This window comes from Oryzias latipes, chromosome 2 (assembly GCF_053564925.1).
Source record: "Oryzias latipes strain Hd-rR chromosome 2, Olatipes_Hd-rR_3.1".
NCBI lineage: Eukaryota > Metazoa > Chordata > Actinopteri > Beloniformes > Adrianichthyidae > Oryzias > Oryzias latipes.
In genome coordinates this window covers 45,352,164-45,373,680 of record NC_136238.1, presented here as the reverse complement: position 1 = coordinate 45,373,680, position 21,517 = coordinate 45,352,164, and the positions used below count along the sequence as shown (strand labels likewise).

The following is a 21,517-nucleotide window of genomic DNA, read 5'->3' as shown; positions in this document are numbered from 1 at the left end:
ATGACATCATCAATGTTATCCACATGTCAATCAAAATCACCAATGACTGAAATCTTATTCTGATTGATGTGAAGTGATTGAATGGATTGAAGTTTTTGGAGGATTTTTACTGTTGGGGTTGCACAAAATTAGGAAAATGCCAAATATTTTTGGAGTAATCCCAGTGATGAGTTCTGTGGTTAAGTTTTTAATGTTTTATAAAACCTAAAAGTGATCATATCTCCAGGCTTTGTTTTGGAGCATTTTCATATTAGTATAATTTTGACAATGTAAAATATTATATGTTATTTAAGGTTTAACTTGATTTATTCTGGATTAATATTCCTGTCTTTTTTTATTCATTTTCAGTTCAGTTTTAAAAGTTGTGAAAGTTTAGCTTTAGTGTTTTCAGTAAATGTTTCTTGTTCGGCCCAAAACCCAAAGTATGTTTTGGATTTAGGCCCCCTGTGTGACAGAGTTTGACACCCATGTAGTTTATAAAATTCATGATTTTTGTGTGTAAAATGGACAAATAAAGATAGAGAACACAAAAAGAATGTCATCAAATGTCTGTGTGCGGGGGGAGGGGGGTTCTTCGCCCGGGGAGTAAGTTAGTGTAGAACCACCACTGAGTGACAGACGGGTCCCCAAAAAGAAAAGCATGAATCTCAAAGGTCTCCTGTGTTTGTGTGATGAAGGTGACATACCTATGTGGTGGAGCTGCAGCTGTGGTTTCCAGATGACATCCAGCAGTCTGCGCTGACGACAGAGCTCCTCCTCGTACTGGACGATGGTTCCTTCACAGAGTCTGCAGATTTCTTCAGCAGCAGCAGCTAGTCGCTCGCTGATCAACTCTCTCAGAGACTGAAGGGAAGACATGGTTCCTGCTCCGATCTTCAGCTCCAACTCCCACAAACACCGCCGTCCTCTTCACTGCAGCTCCGATCGATCATCTGCTAGTCTCACAATCACAGCAATCCACGTTGTCTTTCCGTTCAACACTTCTTCACTCATTTACGACACTTTGGAAAATGCTGAGAGTTCCCACACGAACCACGTATCGTCCTTTCTGTCCAAAAACCTCACAAACGTCCCAACAAAACACCACCGACCTCTGAACACAAGCTAACGCTGCTAGCCTGCTAACAAGCTGACGCTGCTAGCGCCTCGTGCTGTTCTTCTTTGTTTGGCTACCAGGATCATGGTCCTTTAGCGCCACCAGCTGGTCTGGAGTGTTTTTTGTCGCTCACATAAGGATGTCGATGGCGGCATAAAATTGCTATTTTTTCAACTTTACTGTTAAATAAAAGAGAAAGTGGCAGTTTTTATCAACAAAATTATGGTGCGACTTCAGAGCAAAAGAGCAACCAAACTGGAGAAGGGTGAACGGGACGAGACTTCCGGTTCCGGTGTAGGTACCATAACCGTTTGGCCTGGAACTACTGTTCGGGGTCCTATTTACTGAAGGAAACGTCACACTACGGTAGCCCCCTTGGACAAACTACGTAGAGTTGAGATCTGCTCGGGCTCTACATATTTTAATTTCACGTTCCCTTTTGTTACCTAAAGTTATTTTCCTTCATAAATTGTGTCTGACGATATTCTTTGTAATTTTTATAAAAAAGAATTTGCCAAAATCCGCTTGTTATTCCAGTTTAAAGTGTGGGTGACATGGCCTATTTTAATAAGCCAAAATATAGTAAATAGTCTCTATTTCATGTTGCGATTGTTTTTAATATTTTTCGAAAAAGAATAAATAGCGAAAAACGCAATATAAACAACGAGGACGGCCGCCGGCTTCACGCATTCCGCCGACTTCGCGCCGCCATGTTTGTGACGTAACGAAAGGCAGACAACATGGCTAGCACCGATAGCGAAGCACAGAGTGATGCTACCGTCTCTATTAGCGATTTATCATCAGATGAACAGAAAGATGAAGAGGAAAGTTGCGGAGATTATCATGATGATGAGTCACTTTTGCAACCGTATAGATTTGAACCCTTTTGCGAAAGTGAGGAGGATATAGCAGAAAGTAGTAGGTCTAGTGATGCCGATGACGATAGCCAGCATGAAGATTCTGCTAGACTCCAGAACACGGCATGGTTAGTTGCCTTTCGTGATTTTGGAACCTACGTAGACTAAGCCTTGTGTATACATCTGTAAAAGTACACGCAGAATTGAAAAGTCAATCTAATAGGGCCTAATGGTGAAATTTTTTCATTGATTCCTAACAGTATATATGTGGGACAGCTGGATTCAGTTTGTAAGCTACAAATGAATGAGATGAACTAAAACCAACTTTTTGTCATAGGTGCCAGTGTCAATGTTGTGCTGTCATGCCTCTAGTGATGGAGTGTATTTGCTGCCGTGAAATAGATGAAGTCCAAGGAAAAATGCTGCGCAGAGGGGTAAATGCATCCTGCATCACTGAAGTGGATAGTTTCCAGACCTGCTGCCTGAATCCTGATGTTTTGAGGGTAGCATACTATGCTTATGTTGATCATCATGGTAGAATGGAAGAAGCTACATCACATGAGTGAGTATACTCTACATGTCGAAGGTTGACACAGAATAGATCTAATTACCAGGTTATACATTGGTAGCATAGCAATTGAGTTAAAGTTAATTTAGTAGCTGGTAAAAACAGACTCTCGGTCAGGCCTAGGATATGATATATTTATTTACTTCCATCAACAATAAAAACACTTGTATGTAAATACGTCAATATATTTCAAACACTGACAGACATGTAATCAAGTCTTTATTCTATTTTCAGAAGATATCGATATATCGCATACAGGCAGTTTGTGAGGCTGTGCTGGGGACATCTTGGGAGAGCGGTTCGTGTTACCCTGCCATCCTGTGCTGTGAATAAAATACGGTCAACTTTTTCCGCACCAACTGGACAGTATGTTGGATTTTTGTATCCTGCATTAGACTGATTCAAGTGGACTTGTATCTGGATTTGAACTGTGAGACAGCAGTTTCTTTGGTTGGTCTTTGGTATTCACCACTCAATGGAGGAGGCACATCTCTGACATCCACATCTTCTCTGGGGTGTACGAGTCTGTCCAGGACATCCTTGATGATCTCATTGACATAGTCTGAAATGTATTGTGGAACACATATAAATGTATATGTATATTTTTACCTATACCAAACAAATGTACGTGTATTCTTAGAATTTACATGCCTGTTCATTGTAGTGAGCCAATACATATATAAATAAAGCAATATATTATAAATAAAGAATCGTGTTTTTTCATATAAATAATATGAACATAGGTTTATTGAAAAATGGAAAAAATACAACTTACCAAATGTAGGTTCTTCTAAAACTTTCCTCACTGTGTGTCCCCCTTTCTTCCACTTTGGCAGGGACACTGCATACTGGAGTTCACCTGATCTGGTACTTTGTTGAGTCCGCCCACTATTTTCATTGAAATGCATCACTGCTAACAGTCCTCTATTAAAAAAAATATGTATTGACATAAACATTCACCTGAAAATACTAACATCTTGAAAATATGTTACGCTAGAGACAACTATTTTTTCTTTGATAAGCTGATAAAGCAATGTTTCAAGTACCAGCATATAACATATATTTACCTGCAAAGCTGGCCCTCATAAGAAAAGGCATACATTTTCGGAGCGTAGTGGTTCAAGAGGCTATGGAACGCCTCCAGAGAGGATGTCTGCTCCCGGTTTGATGCCTGTTTTAGATCTCTGATGAGGTATGTTGTTGTTGCCAGTTTTTCTAATTTCACCGTCAAGGTAGAACCTGTAAGCAAGCAAATTGGATGTACATCATCCAAACTTACTTATACTTCTACAGATGACTCCAATAAAAAAAAAGATACGGCTGTGTAAAATATACAAAACATACTTACATGGTTTCAACCACTTCTTTCTAGCTGCTCTTCCTCTCAGCCTTTTATGCTCACATTTAGGGAATAAATCATTGTTGTGCGTATGAATATTTACAATATGATTCAGCATAGACGTCCACTTGGCTTCAACTAGGTTTGGCTCTGCTGAATCTGTTGACATGACTGACCAATAAAGGTGATTGATTATGCTGTCAATCCACTCTTTCAAGTCTGTGCAGTCTTTTTCTTTGGAAAGTGCCACAAGTTTTTTTCTGAGACCTGGAAATAATAATAAATATATTGGATATTTTACAACTGGAACAACTTCTGATAAAGAAAAAAGACTTGAGGAAATGAATAATACCCTTCGCAACATGCCAAACGTCCAAAAGGTGTTGAACATCTGGCAAATTCTCTCTGATCCATTTCCTTAACTGGACATGCCTGTCTGTTATTATCACATCTATATCTAGACCCTGTTGTGTTCCCAAGAAATTAACTGATCTTATGAAGCCCTCCTTTTCCATATGCGAGGCACCACCAACTTCATTGCTCTGTAAAAAAAATAGAAAGCGATGTCAGTTTATCATATTTTTAACATTAAATAATAAATAGGTAGTAGTAACTCCTCATTATCAAGAAAGATAAATACTTGTACCAGTTGCATGTCTATGATAACATTTGCTGGTAATTCTAACATGGTGTACGTCCCATATTTTGCGGAATGACCAGGGCTGTCTGAGCGACCATCTCCAGCCAACACGATGCCTCTTTGTTCTGCTTGAAGACATGCAATGAGCCAGTTGTGGTTGACATGTCCATGTCCATTTCTTGACAAAAAGCACAACACCTCAAATTGAGCAGCTTGCTCAGAGCAGACCAGGCAACTAAGAAAAAACGCTCAGTGGGTGGGGGTGTGGACCTTTCAGAGTCAGAGGAGGATGGGGTCTGTGAAGAACTTGGAAGATAGTCACTTTCATCAGCTGATACGGGATCCGGCTGACTGGATGGAAGGTCTGGTGATGAAGGAATGATTGGTTCAACTTGTATAGATAGCTGCTTGTGGTCACACAATGGGCAAAAATCTTCATCAGTTTGAGTGCTGATTTCCACAACTTCAGGCATTGTCTGTGACCCTGTAGAAAATGAATTATGAAATTGCATTATGTTACTTATCATTTTGTGAATTAAGAAAACAAAGCACACATCTTTAAATAACTTATAGTTCAAGTAAGCCTAACCTTTTGTTTTTTTCGTTGGACCTTTCGGCCTCATATCAACCTGCAGTCTAACAGTGCGACTAGTTCCTGGTTGCCTAACTGTCTGTGTGGTAGCTTCCTGTAACATGAAATTTATGAGTTCATGATAATTATTTTCACATTATTAATTTAACATTAATGCAATTCACTAATTACTTTAACAACAAATACATATATATGTGATCATCTTACATGTACAGGGACTGGTTGCGGTTCATCTATCTCCATTTCCTCTTGAATATGTTCAGGCACTTCAACTGGTTGGGCTAGAAGCTCCTGTACTTCCTGGAATATTGTCATAGATATTATTAGTATTATTAGTTGTCTTGCTGCTAAACAGCTTATAATTAATTGTGTGAAATGTGTACAGGCAACATTTAATTTAAATGAAGGATTATTCAGTATAAAGATCTGTCACTCTGTATAATACTCTGTATAATATAGCATAGGGAAATTTTTATATCAATATATATACCGTATATATATTAAACGTTAAACTCACTCTCTTTTGTAATAAATACATTATGTATTTGTGCCAGCTTTTCGGTCACAGATTTTCTCTTTTTGTACTGGCTGCTGCCAGTGCTGGTACTGGGCGTTTCTGTTTCGGACGTTCCCATTAGCGATCTCTTGAAAATGGTGGGGATTGCGTTCAGTTTCAATACTTTTTTATATCTGACATGCATTCCCATATCTTTCATGAGCTGTGGTGTTTCTTCAAAACAGTCTGCCTCAAAATGTTCGCTGCATAAAGTTGACGAAGCAGTTGGCACCCAATTCGCCCTCGTTCGCTGAACTTGTTTTGTCCATTGTTTCAGCAGCGTTTCTTGTTTTGGGAATTTATACAGAGATACACTTTCACTAGATGTATTGCTACATCCAGCTGCCACACAACGACTTGGCATGTTGATGATTAACAGAGAATTAACGAGAATTAACGAATTAATGATGATTAACGAGAGAAACGAAGACTACCTGTTTTGTTTACATGCTGTCCGAAGCGGAACTGCGAAAGTCAATGCCTTTCGTGACGTCACAGGTCATATCGGGTTCACTTCCAGCCTGCGCTCTAGCGGCAGATTCAAATCTCTGATTCCTTCGAAAGATGTCTATTATTGCTTCGGATTTTTTTTGACGCGAACTATTGGTATCAATAGAATCAGCGTTTAAAAGGATTTTTTATTTGACAAAGTTGTTCAAAGCATGGCATCCACACTTTAAGTTCAGCCATTATGGCTGAAAATGTTGTTAGCACGGCTAAATGTTGTGTTTCCGGGTCCGATCTGCCAATAAACGCCTGCAGAGAGTGGTAAAGACTGCATCCAAGATCACCAGGACTCCTCTTCCCTCGCTGCAGAGCATCTACAAACGCAGGGTCTGCAGGAGAGCTGCCTCCATCATCAAGGACCCCACCCACCCGGAACAAGGACTGTTCACTCTCCTCCCCTCAGGACGGAGGTACAGGAGTGTGAAGTGCAGGACCACCAGACTCAAGAACTCTTTCTTTCCCTCTGCCATCAGACTCCTTAACAGCTGACTGGAGTCTGGAAAAAACAAACTGCACCTCTGCTTATCCTAATTGCTGCTACTGTCATTGTCACTTTTGCACATTTGCACTTTTACAACAGCCACTCGACATCTTGTGTTTTTGTGTGTATGATGTGAGTGAATTGTTTTGTTTCCTCTATACTTTTGGGCATTCGGAGCAGACAGCAAAGAAAGAATTTCATTGTGCAGGGAAACCCGTTTCTTTACTGTGCATATGATAATAAACCCTTTGAATCTTGAATAATAAAGCACTGGGCGCAGGGATTATAAAAACTATAAGCAAACATGCATTCAATGATAATCATAACAATAATAAAAGCACATTTAGAAGACAATGTCACTCTATAACGGAGCTCTGTTTGTTTACAACAGACGTCATTATATTTTCGTCCATGGTGGTATCGTACTTTGTCCAGACCAATCACTATCTGACACGTCATCGGGCCAACAGACAGCCAATCACATAATGTGACGTCAGCATTAGTCCCAGGACCCGAAAGGACCCCGAACAGATCTTCCAGGCCGAACGGTTATGGTACCACACCGGCTAATGATGTTAGTCGCCATTTTGTCGTCTGCAGCCAGGGGCCTGTTTCAGAAAGGAGGTTCAACCAACTCTGAGGTTAAACTTGAACTCTGAGTTGGTCAATCGGGAGATTAACAACTCTGAGTTTTCTGTTTCAGAGAAGCTGATCCGAGTTAGATCAATCAACTCTGAGTGGACTGATTCGGAGGTGAGCGTGAGCACCGCGACCATAAGAAGCCATTATCAATGGAGCGCAGATATTACGAGTCACCATGGCAACCGTGAAAAAAAGAGGTCTGCATATTTTTCGCCAGCTGAACTTGACGTGCTGCTGCAGAGTTACAGTGAATATGAGCACATATTCCTGAAGAAAAGCAACACAGCTGCATCTGCAAAACAGAGACAGTTAGCGTGGAAAACATAGCTGCTCAAGTTAATGCCTAAGTTTGCATTTAAATCATTGTTATAAAATATTGGCTGTAATAACTTTTTAAATAGCGTAAATGAAATAAAAAATGGCGATATTTAGGTGTTCTTTTGAAGTGTTATTCCTGGTGTAAATGCATGAAATGCTGCATAGTGTAAAGAAACCAATCTGGGGGAAAATGCATTTAACGTCGGTAATGTTTAGAGGACTTTTTTGTTAACCTTCCCCTCTTGCAAACGTTGGTTAGTTTAATATTAATACATGCAATTGTGTTTTTAAAAGTGAGCTTTTGTCTACCTTTGTATTGATCAAGTGGAATAGGTTTATATGGGATTAAGAAAGTAAGCAGTGCTAGCAAATTGTGTTTCCAAAAAGTAATTGTTACATTAATCTAATTCAATGTCCTGATTTCATTTTCATGTAGATACAATCCTGCAGGAATTAAAAGAACATGGCAGCAGCTAAAATGAAGTATAAAAACATAATTCAAGCAGGTCAAATGTGAGCATGTCATGGATGTAGGCTTTGTTGACAATATTTGACATATGAAACATCTACATAGCAATATCTAATGTTGTTTTCATTATATATATGTAATTGACCGCAACGAAAAACGGTAACGCTCAAACAAAAACGTATGGGGAAATGACAAAAAATCGAGTCTAGGTCTCAAAATCCTCGTATGAGGTAAATGTAATTCTCTACAAATTAATGCAGCCTCCTCGTCTATTGGGTCCTCCAAAAAAGAACAAGCCATTCTTGTCACTTAGACCGTCTCTGTGTGACGGAAATGTGGGCAATGAAGGTTAAAGCGAAAAATACTGCTTCGTCTTTAAAAAGGGGAGGGGACCGGCAGAAACCTTGAGTTTAGAGAATAAAACCTGCTCCCGACCAGGTTAGGTTCACAGCATAAGTAACCATGGACACTGACTCCGAGTATAAGTTACCTCTCTTTCAGAAACGGGTTTGACTTACTCTGCTTTCTCTGGTTTAACAAACCTCCCATTCTGAAACGGAAAACCCAGGGTTTCCCTGATTTCAGGGTTAACACACTCAGAGTTTACACTTAACCTCCTTTCTAAAACAGGCCCCAGGTCTTCTTTAACCGAAAGAAAACTTAGAGTAAAATATTTCCTGGACAACACATGTCCTCATGAAATGAAATATGAAATAATCTGAAAATTATGACATAAACTATTGGTAGGAAAAGAAACGTCAAATCCTTTCAGGGTTTTTGGAAAAAATAGTTTAAATATTATATTATATATAAATATATTCAACAAATTTTACACATGTGGGATCAGATAAAGTAATTCTGATTCTTATTATCCGTCCAATTTACTTTCTGCATTGACTTTGTTTATTTTTCGTGTCATCAAATTTTGAACAATTTTAAAATAAAATAAAAATAATAGAGGTGGATCTTTTATTCTAACAAACATTGTTCTCTTTTGCATTTTGTTTGATCCTACTACAAAATTAAAATAAATAATACTTATTAATAAAAAATATTATTTAGTTTGTTTAAGCCACAGTGCTAATGCTTTTTCCTCTTTTAAATCAATGCATTTGTTTTCCTCCAACTAAGAATCTGCAAACCCAGATGAGAACTCCCAGCAGGAAAAGAATTCCTCTGCAGGAAACTAGAAAAAGGCCTTTTTGTGGGAGGAAACCATTCCAGATCTTTACAAACACCACAAATCCCAACTTTTCCTCCACTTAGCCTGAGTTTGGCTTCCAGGAAGCGGTGTGTGTTCAAGCTCCGCCCCCAGCAGCACCTCATGAAGCCCCTCCTCCAACATGAGGCCACTGGGGAATTCTGAATGAACCTTTACATTTCAACAGAAATTTCAAGCTAAAAACAGGAAAAAAACTCTCTTCATGTTTGAAAACATTCAAACAGGAAGAAAAAAACAACGTTTGTCAGGAAATCAACCGATTTGATTGATTGTAAATCTTCATGTTGGAGTTTGATGAATGGAAGTAGAATCTCTAGAAAGTCAGTTGATGTTTTCCATTTCAGTCAGACAACTCATACAGTAGTAATAATATTTATTTTCACATCTTTTAGTTTGCTTTCACATACTTTGTTGCTTTCACATTCTTTGACATTCACTCTCCTTTAAGTTAGCATTTCACATTCCTCCAAATTAGCATTTCACATTCCTTTAACTTTGCATTTCACATTCCTTTAGTTTGGCATAAGACTCCATGCAATTCCAAGAGACAAATTTCCACAAACTTTTGGGTAATAACTAACCCAACACCAATTAATCAAGGTTGGATAGAAATTAAATGTATATCAGTATGTAATCAGATGAAGTGTGTTTCAGAGGCATTCTATATTCAGACTTCCAAGTATGACTTCTATGTGTGGCACCTTTGACCGTTGGGCCGCTCCCATTCTAGTACAGCGCCACGAATGGAACATACTATTTATTCAGCCTGCTATGTGTGACCCTGCACCATTGACCATTGGGCCGCTCCCGTTCGAGTACAACGCCAAAAAGTGAACATACTATTTATTGAGTCTGCTATATGTGACCCGGCACCATAGACCATTGGCCCACTCCATTTCGAGTATAGCGGCAAGTAGACAACACAACTTAATATACAAATCTGAAGCTTCCACTGGAAAAATATGATAAAAGCTTAAGTGACATCCATAATTTAAAAGCTTCCATCTGAGAACTATGAACGAACTTAACGCTATAATTTCAATGCTTCCATCCGGCTCATAAGATACGAGCCTAAGTAACCTCAAATTTCGAGCTACAAGCATATTGTAACACAGCTTAAGAATGTCCTAATTTTGAGGCTTCCACTTGGCAATATAGTTTTCTTTATAATCTAATCTGAGATTTTGTATGCCATTCTGATACTAACATGTCAGCTGATTCAAGTAAGAGAACTCATTGAAACTCGGTGGAGGTTTACCATCCCATCACTTCAGTGCAGCGTAGGTACGTGGACTGCAGTCGTCGTTGCAGATCCAGATCAAGGTGAAGGGGCAACAATCTGCAGGGGAGCTGCAGGACGAGCAGAGACTGTGGAACTTGGAAACCTTCCGACTTTGTCGAGGGGTTTGACATCATCCTCCAGAAACTGAATTGCTGACTGGGGAGTATGGGTCACAGGCTCAGGAAGCGATGCATAGTTAGACAAAGCAGTATTAGTCATGGGAATGAATACATTAAAAATTTAGAACTGAGTAGTTTAGAATGCTTAAGATTAAAGGGAATAAAGTGCTTTCAAGAACAACTCTGAAAAAGAGAAATCAAGTAGTGAGTTTAAAGAGAAGGTTCTATCTGTGTATTCATAGCACCATAAAAAAGCCATTAGCACAGATTCCAACAAGAACGACAGTTAATATGGAACCTGCACGTAATATATCACCAAATATATTTTTTATATATGCACCAATAGTAAGAGAGAAGTAACCTTAAGTCATTTCCGGAGGGACGCAGCTTAGGAAGGGCACCGAGGAGCAGGCGAATAGAAGGATAACCAAGGTCCAATGAGATTACGTAGAAGAGGAATGTCGCCATCCCATGTAGCATGGATGGCAGCTCGGCTAGATTTGAGGTTACATACTTGACATCATCGGTTCTAAATAGGTGGACAACAAAAGCACGTATAACTTAGTTAATCGGCAAAGGGGTGCCTGGAAACCGCAATGAAGAAATTTTGAGATTGAAGAAAGATCATAGCTTCTGATAGTATTTAAAATGGCTGAGCCTCATGCATTTAGAGGCGGATGACAATAAGTCTCAAAAGGAGATACTCTTAGTCGAGTGTCATATGCTTGAAAGCAGGGCAGACTGAGGATTGGTTTGTGACACAAAGTTTTTATTCTTGAAACTGAAGCTAGAGAGCAGCCAGGAATTTATCTAGTGATATAAGTTATTTAAACACTAAACCATGTTAAATGATGGAACATCACAATTTATTATCGCACTCTTGAAATAAGCTTTGTAATAATCTCCACGGCTGAATTCTCTCAGAACAACATGAGCCGTTGATGGACCATTAGAGCTGAACATTTGGATTAGCGACCAAACATTTTTCTGGCGCCCAGACACATAACAACGGGGCATAATTTAGTTACCTGAGGCCAGAGGAACTCTCTTCTCATTCCTTCCCTTTCACAGAAGAGACAAGTCCATAAACTGACCAATCCAAATGCAGATTAGACTAGCAAATGTACACAGCTCCAAAAGAAAAGAAACAAAACAAAGACCCACCACGACAAAGCCAGCACTGAACGATGGCCCACACAGCAGAAACCGGACCTGGTTTTGAAAAAACGCACCGTGTCTTTAAAAGAACTGCAAGTCCCAGGGTCCTTAGGGGCGTGACGTCACCGATGACCGCGTCGAGCAGGAAACGGAACCCGGAAGAAAACACAGCACAGAGGCCGAAAGATAACCCACGCCGCTCACCAAACATTCCGGCGATCACGGCACTCAATAAGGCTGATAATTCTCCCGATCGATCGCCACTGACAACCCAAATGCTGCAGACACGCAAGAACCGTGGGTCCGAAGACGTGCCGGGAGCCGGAACAGCTGTTAGCCAAAAAGAGAGGAGAAGACGCTAGGAGACAGACGTCCCCCGTAAGAAGGGGATCCAACCATCCGAAAAAAGAGGGGGAGAACATCATGACGCAGAAGGAAAACAGCGAGCATGGAGAACCGGCGAAGAACGTGGTGCTTCTGTGTAAAGGAGGAGACGGATGCCCCCCCATAAGAAGGGGGGTCCAACAATCTGATAAGAACGGGGGGAAGACATCATGAAAGAGTAACATCGAGCATAGAGAACCGGCAAAGAACGCAGTGCTGCAGTAAAGAAGGATGAACAACTTACATACCTGGACTTAAATAGAATGCTACACAGGTGAGTTGATTAACTGACCCGCCCTAGGGGAGTGGCCTAAGTAAAAGCCTGCCTGAGTTGGCTGCCCGAAATGCGCCCAAGGTCGCTCCCCTCTGTGAAATCCCAGACTGTGCTGGACTCTGATCCTGAAATCCTCCTGATGACAAAACCTTTGAAAGTTCAGAGTCTGGAAGGGAAACAAGCTGTGAGGAAACCTTCAGTGCAGAAAGAACTGCAGCTTCTTCAACTGGAACTCTGCAGCCAAAGGATGTGGATGAATGTAGCTTCTGCTGTTCCATCTGTCTGGATCTGCTGAAGGATCTGCTGACTATTCCCTGTGGACACAGCTACTGCATGAAGTGCCTTCAAGGATTGTGGGATGCAGAGGAGAAAGTCCACAGCTGTCCTCACTGCAGGAAGACCTTCACACCGAGGCCTGTTCTGGGGAAAAATGTCATGTTAGCAGCTTTAGTGGAGCAGCTGAAGAAGACCGGACTCCAAGCTGCTCCTGCTGGTCTCTGCTCTGCTGGACCTGAAGATGTGGTCTGTGACGTCTGCACTGGAAGAAAACTGAAAGCCATCAAGTCCTGCTTGAGCTGTCCGGCCTCTTTCTGTGAGGAAGACCTTCAGCCTCAGAGAGCATCTGTTCTCTCTGCTCTGTGGAAGAACATGAGGGACATCCAACAGTCTCAGCTGCAGCAGAAAGGACTGAGAAGCAGAGAGAGCTGGAGGAGAGTCAGCAACAAATCCAGCAGAGACTCCAGGACAGAGAGGAGGAGGTGAAGCTGCTCCAACAGGAGGTGGAGGCTGTCAATCACTCTGCTGATCCAACAGGGAGAAGATCTTCACTCAGATGATCCGTCTCCTCCAGAAAAGAAGCCATGATGTGGAGCAGCAGATCAGATCCCAGCAGAAGCTGAAGTGAGGCGGGTCAAAGGTCATCAGGAGGAGCTGGAGCAGGACATGGCTGAAGAGGAGGGACGCTGACGAAGAGGAAAGACGCTGATGAAGAGGAGAGACACTGATGAAGAGGAGAGACGCTGAGCTGAAGAGGAGGGACGCTGATGAAGAGGAGAGACGCTGAGCTGAAGAGGAGGGACGCTGAAGAGGAGAGACGCTGAGATGAAGAGGAGGGACGCTGAGATGAAGAGGAGGGACGCTGAAGAGGAGAGACGCTGAGCTGAAGAGGAGGGACGCTGATGAAGAGGAGAGACGCTGAGCTGAAGAGGAGGGACGCTGAAGAGGAGAGACGCTGAGATGAAGAGGAGGGACGCTGAGATGAAGAGGAGGGACGCTGAAGAGGAGAGACGCTGAGCTGAAGAGGAGGGACGCTGATGAAGAGGAGAGACGCTGAGCTGAAGAGGAGGGACGCTGAAGAGGAGAGACGCTGAGATGAAGAGGAGGGACGCTGAGCTGAAGAGGAGGGACGCTGAAGAGGAGAGACGCTGAGCTGAAGAGGAGGGACGCTGAAGAGGAGAGACGCTGAGATGAAAAGGAGGGACGCTGAAGAGGAGAGACGCTGAGATGAAAAGGAGGGACGCTGAAGAGGAGAGACGCTGAGATGAAGAGGAGGGACGCTGAGATGAAGAGGAGAGACGCTGAGATGAAGAGGAGGGACGCTGATGAAGAGGAGAGACGCTGAGCTGAAGAGGAGGGACGCTGATGAAGAGGAGGGACGCTGAAGAGGAGAGACGCTGAGATGAAAAGGAGGGACGCTGAAGAGGAGAGACGCTGAGATGAAGAGGAGAGACGCTGAGCTGAAGAGGAGGGACGCTGATGAAGAGGAGGGACGCTGAAGAGGAGAGACGCTGAGATGAAAAGGAGGGACGCTGAAGAGGAGAGACGCTGAGATGAAGAGGAGGGACACTGAGATGAAGCAGCTCTGGCTCACAGAGGATCACAGCCCCTTTTCTGCTCAACTTCCCCTCCCTGCCCCCCCTCAGTGAGTCTACCCTCTCAGCCATCATCCATGTCCGTCCTCTGACAGACTGAGGATGTGACAGCAGCTGTCAGAGCTCAGAGACAAACTGCAGGACTTTCTGAGAGAGGAATGGACAAACATCTCACTGACAGTCTCTCACGTGGACGTTTTACTGTCAGAACCAGAACCAGAACCAAAGAGCAGAGCTGACTTCCTCAGAGATTCACGTCAAATCCCACTGGATCCAAACCCAGCAAACATCTCTCTGTTCCTGTCAGAGAACAGAAAGGAGACATTGATGGAAAAAGCTCAGTCTGATTCTGATCATCCAGACAGATTCACTGAAGATGTTCTGGTTCTGAGTAGAGAGAATCTGACAGGACGTTGGTACTGGGAGGTGGAGAGGAGAGGATCTGATGTTTTTGGAGCAGTCGCATTCAAGAACATCAGCACATCTGGAAATGCCAGTAGATTTGGTTTGAATGATAAATCTTGGTCATTCAATTGTTTTCCAGACAGTTTGTCATTTTCCCACAACAGCATGTTCACCTCCATCTCTGCTCCTGGTTCCTCCAGAGTAGGAGTGGACCTGGATCACAGAACAGGTGTTCTGTCCTTCTACAGCGTCTCTGAAAGCAGGACTCTCCTCCACAGAGTAGAAGATGATGTACATCCTGTATCTGCCTTACAGGGAGATGGCCTCACTCCGAAGCAACAGAAAGAAATGACCGGTCTTCTGCATAAATGGAGAAGAGTTTTCTCTTGTAATTGTGGCAAGTGCTCGTAGCAGATAAAAAAACAACGCCACCCCGGGTACAGGGTCCGGGGAACCCAAAGCGCTGGAACACAGGCAGGAAGATTCATGTTTAAAAAGAGGCCAAGACGTGGTACCAGTTAAAAGTAATTGTATGTACACTAAAATGTATTAAAACAAGAAACTCGATCACACTGGGGAGGGAGATAGGGAGGAGACCCTTCGAGGGCCGAGGCCTACCAACGGAGCGCTGGGCCAACCCATGTGGAGGAGATTGGCAACCAAAATGTAAAAAAATAAAAACACTCCACTCTGTGGAATGCACACATGTGGAAATAAAAAAAAAACACTAAACCTGCACACCCGTCCCTGCACTCAGCCCCTAAGAAAAGAAGGGAGGAAAATATATAAAAAACAAGGTAATATTGTTTGAAAGAAAAACAAAAACCCAATGCCCACCCTCACACAAACACACACTGACAATAAAAAACAGGTAAAAACTGGGCAAACCATCAAACCATCAGGTGAAAACAGGATAAAACCAGCACAGCACAGATCCTTGGGAAGGGACACCTCTCAGCAGGTCATAAGTCCAATGACCATGGAGCAAAGAGGGGTTGACGCCACTCTGTTGGCTGCAGCGGAGGCCAAGAAGATGAATGTCCGGGCTTAGAGAGCGGCCTGAAGCCCCCTGGCAGGAGCTGGAGCACCGAGGCCTAGAGCTAGCAGACCGCTGGGCTCAAGCAAGCTGTAACTGCTCAGGAAAGCCAAACAAAAGCAGCAGCGTGCCTCTGCTGCCCCTAAATACAAACAAAAATCTGTCAAAAAGCCAATGAATACATTTTAAAACCAAACAGGCAGAGGCTCAGACCAAACAAACAGACCTTGGCAGTGAGGAGAAACTCTTCCACGCCTTAAGCTCACTGGGGCGTAGAGGGGATCTCCGGATGCCAGAGCTCTTTTCCAAGCTAAAAAACACGGTTTAAAAAAAACAAAAACAAAGCAGGAAGCCCAGAGGGTTAGCCACCAGGAAATAGTTGGAAATAAAGGGCTGTAATTCCACCAGCACGAGCTGCACCACTAGTCAGCATCACGACAACTCATCCTCTAGAACTTGTTTTACAGACTTCCTATCTGTTGGACTGGATGGGAAAACAAAGACCATTCTAGTGATGACTGGCCACTGCACCAAATATGCAGTGGCTGTGCCAATACAAACGGAAAGCAGACTGTTGAAAAATGTCTATGGGAAAACTTCTTCGTCCACTATGGGATCCCTGCAAAATTGCATAGTGACCAGGGTACAGACTTTGGCTACAACACCCTATCATCCAAGAGGAAATCCTGTTATCTGTTACAGCCCCGTTTTCATGCCTGTATTATTTTATTATGACAGATTATGTAAAACCCCTTGTCCACAATTGCACAAGAAAACAAACTAACCAGATTCTCAACATATGAGGTCATGTTTGGCCCCCAAGTCCGTCTACCGATAGATCTAGCTTTTGGACTACCCTTGAAAGTGGACCGATCACCCTCTTACAGAGAATACGTCCAGAAGCTGATCTCCCACTTGGAGGGAGATAGGTGGGCAGCCACCATTAATGCAGCAAAAGCTTTGAAGAAGAAAAAAGTTTGTCATACCTGTAGATCTGGATATTGGGGAGAAGGTCCTGGTCAGGAAAGGGCAACAACGGGGAAAGCACAAGCTGGCCGACAAATGGGAATCATCATTGTATATTGTTGTGAGTAAGGCTGGACATCTGCCAGTGTACACCGTTCGACCAGAGTACTTTGACAAGCGGTTGAGGACATTAGACCTTCTCTTACCTTGTGCCTTCTGGCCTTTACCTCCAGGGAAGCCATGAAAAAAACGAATGAGTTCCTGGAGCTGTGTCTGCCAGAACACCAGAAACTCCTGGACCTGTGCAAGATGAAGCTGGACCAGCCTCTGTGAATCCTGCTCAAACTTTAGAGGAACCTATCTTGCCTGTGGTGTCTGAATCGCACAGTCCGGAGGAACTGCAGGTGCGGAGGGGACAGCGTACCAGAACACAACCAATCCACCTCCAAAATCACAAACCTGGTAGGCCCCTTTTGCAGTGTATCCAGAGCGTGGTCCATGGGTTGAGCTCTGCATTCTTCTTCACCCTCAAGGAGGATGAAGAGCATGAAGCACCGTCCTGTTGCAATGATCAGCCAGAGCAGTTTCACATGAACGAGGATGTTCATGGGATGGGGAGGAGTGTAACCCCATGCAATCTGCCTAAGTGTGAACACCTGGCCCACACTCTTACTGTAAATGGGCCAATATCCATATAAGTTCTGGGTCGGCTATTTCACAGTCACAGAACAGCAGGGTTAAGCTAACACTGTTCTCAAAGCTAAGACTTTATTTTTTTTAATGGTTTGTTTAATTGTGTTAATGTAGCCAACCAAATCCATGTCAAAGCATTTTTGTTTAAGTCGCTGTCTTTCTTTTGTGTGAATTGCCCACTTTGAACTGTTTTTTCCATGATGCCAAAATGGCCACTGTGCTCTTGTATTGGATTGAATTAACATATGTTGTAATGTTTGTTTTATAATTATTCTGCTTTTGATCATGATAGGGTAAAAGTAACATGTAACTTTAGATTACATTTTGGTTTTAAACTTTTATCCAATTATAAATCTTGAACCTTGTCATTCTGTTTAAAAATTGAATTATTTGAACTGTGTACATCCTTTTCTACTAGTAAAAGCTGTTTTTTTTAATCAGAATATTGATTCTCTGCTTCCTAAAATAATGATGGCTAAGCTATTTCAGTACACCCAGTGAAATAACTGGCTTTTTGTTTCCTCCTGATTTCTATTTTTTTCTTGACCCTTTATAGGTCAGGTTTTGTTTTTGTCTTCTTCCATCTTTAATCTTCCATTTGATAGTGAGCTACCCAACAAATGACCCTGAGATCCTGATTCTTGAGATCCTGATTTTTTTTTAATATACTTTAGTAATTCTATTATTAATATAATATTAATATAATTTATACATTCTTTCTCCGCATTTGACCCATCCCCTGGGGGGAGCCCTATAAAAATATGGCATTAACTCAAAAACGTGCTTTCAGAAAAATATTGCATCAGGAAAAGATATGATAAAGATATTTTATTGATCCCAGCTTGAGAAATTCAACAATCACTCAATAACAAACAATGAATGACAATAATGAAAACATTCAGTTCGGATAAAAGCTTTTAGAAAAACAGTCATCAAGTGAGTTTCTATGGCAAATGGCCACAACAAACTGGTAGAACATTTGGAGCATCCACACATCAAAGGACCTTACTGTTCTTGAAAATTGGTCAAAGTTGAAATAGTATTGCAACTAGATTAGCTTAAAACCAAAAGTACTGCGTTTGTGGTAAATAAGACTAACAACAGGATTAGATACAATAGAACAAAATGCCATCAGTATTTACAAGAACCTAACTACCGCTAAAATAAAAAAAAGAACATGTCGCTTTTATGTGACAAAATAGGCATTCGAGATCTTCTGCTCGACACGGCATGGATTTTTTTTTTTACCAGAAGTTTCGGTCAGTAGTGATTCGATTAGACTACAAATCCTGTGACCGATGGAAACGAGGCCTCGAAACGTTATTTGGTGAGCACATTGAAAAACACAGAGGGGTTACCTGACACAGGTAGCATAGTCTGGTTTATCATTCCCATAGTGCTAGGCGAAGGCACTACCCCCATCAGTGCCCCCACTGCTGTACCTGCTCTAGGGAAGCTTGCTCCTGGGCTGGGCTCTCGGGTTCTTGCTGTTCCACAAGTTTAGCGGCACACTCTGAAATATTTCAAGCCATTGTTTTCACATTTTTTGTAATTCATACCAACAAAGCTACACTGTCTGATTTTGCTCATCAGCTACACACCTTCATACTCTGCTTTTGTGGAATCTTCAAGGTTCCTCCACTCTGTGCCTATTAATCGACTCAGCTCTCCGAACGAAATGTCTGGGTGCCGAGCTTTGATGACAGCCCGCATTTCACCGCTGAAAAGAATGTAGCCACTCGTATTCATTTTCCTGTTTGCTCCTTCCTTCTTTGATAAACCCATCACCTTTGGAGTGGCCTTGAAAAGAGAGAAAAACATAAAATCAGGGGAATGTGCTTGAAACCTAAAGAGCACAAGATTGTAGGCATTTAAGGTCATTGGAAGAATACAAATACTTGGGAAGGTGTGTATGGCATGATATCCATGTCACTTGACAGAGAGCTTTGCATTTGAGGCATCGAAGGTGTCACAGGAGCATCATCTCCATCCTCCATGTCTGCCAGTTTAAGTTCCAGCTCATCTATCTTCTTGTCCAAAAAGGGTGAAGTTTCCTCCTGTGGTACATTGAGTTTCCTACACAAAACACCAAAACAAGATGGTTAAAGAAGGATCTGATTCAGTTTAGATCAGAGGAGAAGTTCTTTTTGACTTTCCAAACCTGAAATAGTAAATCTCATCTTCCACCACTTTGGCAGAATATGAGAAGCGCTTCAGACCCTCTAATTTTTTCACTTGTTTCTCTGTCTCAATGTAGCTGCTCTCACACAGCAGGATGTCCTCCTCGGAGTATTCTGTAGGTCTGCATGACAGGTACTCCTTAAAGGAGGACACCACACATTTGCCTGGAAAAACAACAAGGGTCGTTACCAAGTCAGTTGGAAAATAGATTTTTTTTAATGACACGATTTTGGCCCCAGGGCTTCATTATAATGTTTCCTCACAATAGAGCCAAGCTAGAAGTTCCTCTTACAATTCCAGCCCTGTTTTCATGCCTGCATTCTTTATGTTGGGGTCTTGGGGTGTATGTGTGAATGTCAATGGTGGGTGGGGGAGGAGGTTGGCTTTAATTTCAAAATGTTGTGCCTATGTTTGGCTTTCGTTTTTAAAGCTCTTTGACGACATGAAAAGCACTTTTTTTTATCAATAACGTTTGAAGGCCCACATTCAGAGACGGCTATATGGCTGTGCCGTACCTAGGACACAAGTCATGGGCAAGGTTTCCTCCAGGTGACTTAGAAAAACCTCTCTGTTGTAAAACATCTTTGTGGGTTCGTGCTCCGTTTCCTCAGGATGAATGAAAATAGGTCCAAAGAAGAAGGTGGTTCCATTCTGCAACCACAGCTTCTCAATTCTGTAGACAAGTTAGTAAAACTGCATGAGGGATCACAAATTAAAAATTGTACTTGCAACACTGACATTTCTCAAAACCTATTTCTTGTTCAGAGGTTTTTCTTGACTATATATTTATTTTCACCAACCTGGCAACCCGGGGCTTTGACAATCCATGTGACTGGATGTAAACGCAGTCTCCAAGTTTAAACCACATGTTATTGTAGCATAACTGTTCAAAGTACTGGCAGCCTGGCTCGGCTCCATTTATCTCCATGGGAACATCCTCTCGCTCCTGAAATGTTAAACATTCACAAACATTCAAATCATGACAGTCTCTAATTTGAAATAGAGTTTTTTGCTGCCAGACTTAAATCAAAGTCAAAGTCAAAGTAACTTTATTGTCAAGATTTACAATGTTGACACATACATAGAAATTGAAATTGCGTTTTCTCTTCATCTTCAGTCAAACAGGGAGATACCTTCAAATTTCACAATAATCAAAGTATAAACAAACTATAAATAGAAAAGGCCTAAATATGAATAGTATAAAAAACAAAAGTAAAATGAGGAAAGAATAAAGTGACAAGAGAATAAAGTGACTGAAGTATAGTTACTTATATGTTAGCAAGTGAGTTCTCAAGCACAAACATCCAGATTCAGTGATGAAAGTCAGGCAAGGAAAAAAATCCCTGAACTTTTCTTTGAGCGATATGGCGGCGCGGAGAGAAATTTTGGAAAAATCCATGGTCTTAGATGCATTCTGGTACATCCTGGCAGCTAGTTATTCACTTCTTAATCAAGAAACTAAGACTAATGGGAGCATCATGATTTGTCGTTCAAACCCCTAGTTTGACTTTCCATTAAGGACTTGCTGGTCCTAAAAAAAGAAGTTGGATAATTGCTAAAAAGTGACACAATCCTACAATCTAAGCTTTTCCTTAAAGCTGCAAAACATACAACTGCTAAAATATAGTAACATCAAAGCCCCAAATGGCAAAAAGAACACCAGTAACTATGATATTCTATAAAAGTACCTCATTTGTACATGATTTCTGCCTCAGAAATGACAGATGTACAACATCCACTTGCACTGTTTTCTCAAACTATAATTACTATAATTACATTTACTACAATTACATCAAATATGGGATCTGCTTTAAACTATCATTCTATAACATAATACATAAATTCTTTACCACCAATACTA

At 41.8% G+C, this 21,517-nt stretch overlaps 2 protein-coding genes and 1 long non-coding RNA gene across 5 annotated transcripts in view; 1 reads left to right on the top strand and 2 right to left on the bottom strand.

Moving 5' to 3' along the window:
- The first annotated feature begins 1,636 nt into the window (after positions 1 to 1,636).
- Positions 1,637 to 2,892, top strand: LOC144989531 (uncharacterized). Its single transcript, XR_013653778.1, has 3 exons — positions 1,637 to 2,081; positions 2,291 to 2,515; positions 2,756 to 2,892. It is a non-coding gene; the product is annotated as an uncharacterized LOC144989531 (long non-coding RNA).
- On the bottom strand, positions 2,642 to 18,144 carry LOC101164121 (uncharacterized). 2 transcript variants are annotated; one of them, XM_023963895.2, is made up of 10 exons: positions 10,546 to 18,144; positions 5,300 to 5,392; positions 5,090 to 5,186; positions 4,771 to 4,984; positions 4,507 to 4,678; positions 4,213 to 4,402; positions 3,870 to 4,127; positions 3,589 to 3,760; positions 3,297 to 3,445; positions 2,642 to 3,083 (listed from the first exon to the last, which is right to left on the bottom strand). In XM_023963895.2, the coding sequence occupies exons 1-10, from the start codon at positions 10,546 to 10,548 to the stop codon at positions 2,923 to 2,925; spliced, it is 1,509 nt and encodes a 502-aa protein (XP_023819663.1). In that variant the 5' UTR covers positions 10,549 to 18,144; the 3' UTR covers positions 2,642 to 2,922. The 2 variants fall into 2 exon arrangements, with proteins under 2 accessions (XP_023819663.1, XP_023819659.1); XM_023963891.2 differs by lacking the exon at positions 10,546 to 18,144 and having other exon boundaries at positions 5,300 to 10,534.
- A 144-nt stretch (positions 18,145 to 18,288) lies between these two features.
- LOC101169930 (uncharacterized) overlaps positions 18,289 to 21,517 on the bottom strand; it is an 85,373-nt gene continuing 82,144 nt past the window's right edge. For both annotated transcript variants that reach the window (XR_013653042.1, XM_023963854.2), the window contains 6 exons: positions 20,457 to 20,602; positions 20,172 to 20,329; positions 19,637 to 19,820; positions 19,374 to 19,551; positions 19,077 to 19,275; positions 18,289 to 18,988 (listed from right to left, as the gene is read on the bottom strand). Coding sequence is in view for 1 of the 2 variants with exons in the window: in XM_023963854.2 (XP_023819622.2) it covers positions 18,897 to 18,988; positions 19,077 to 19,275; positions 19,374 to 19,551; positions 19,637 to 19,820; positions 20,172 to 20,329; positions 20,457 to 20,602 (957 nt within the window). In the remaining variant the exon portion in view is untranslated. The remainder of the gene's footprint in view (positions 18,989 to 19,076; positions 19,276 to 19,373; positions 19,552 to 19,636; positions 19,821 to 20,171; positions 20,330 to 20,456; positions 20,603 to 21,517) is intronic.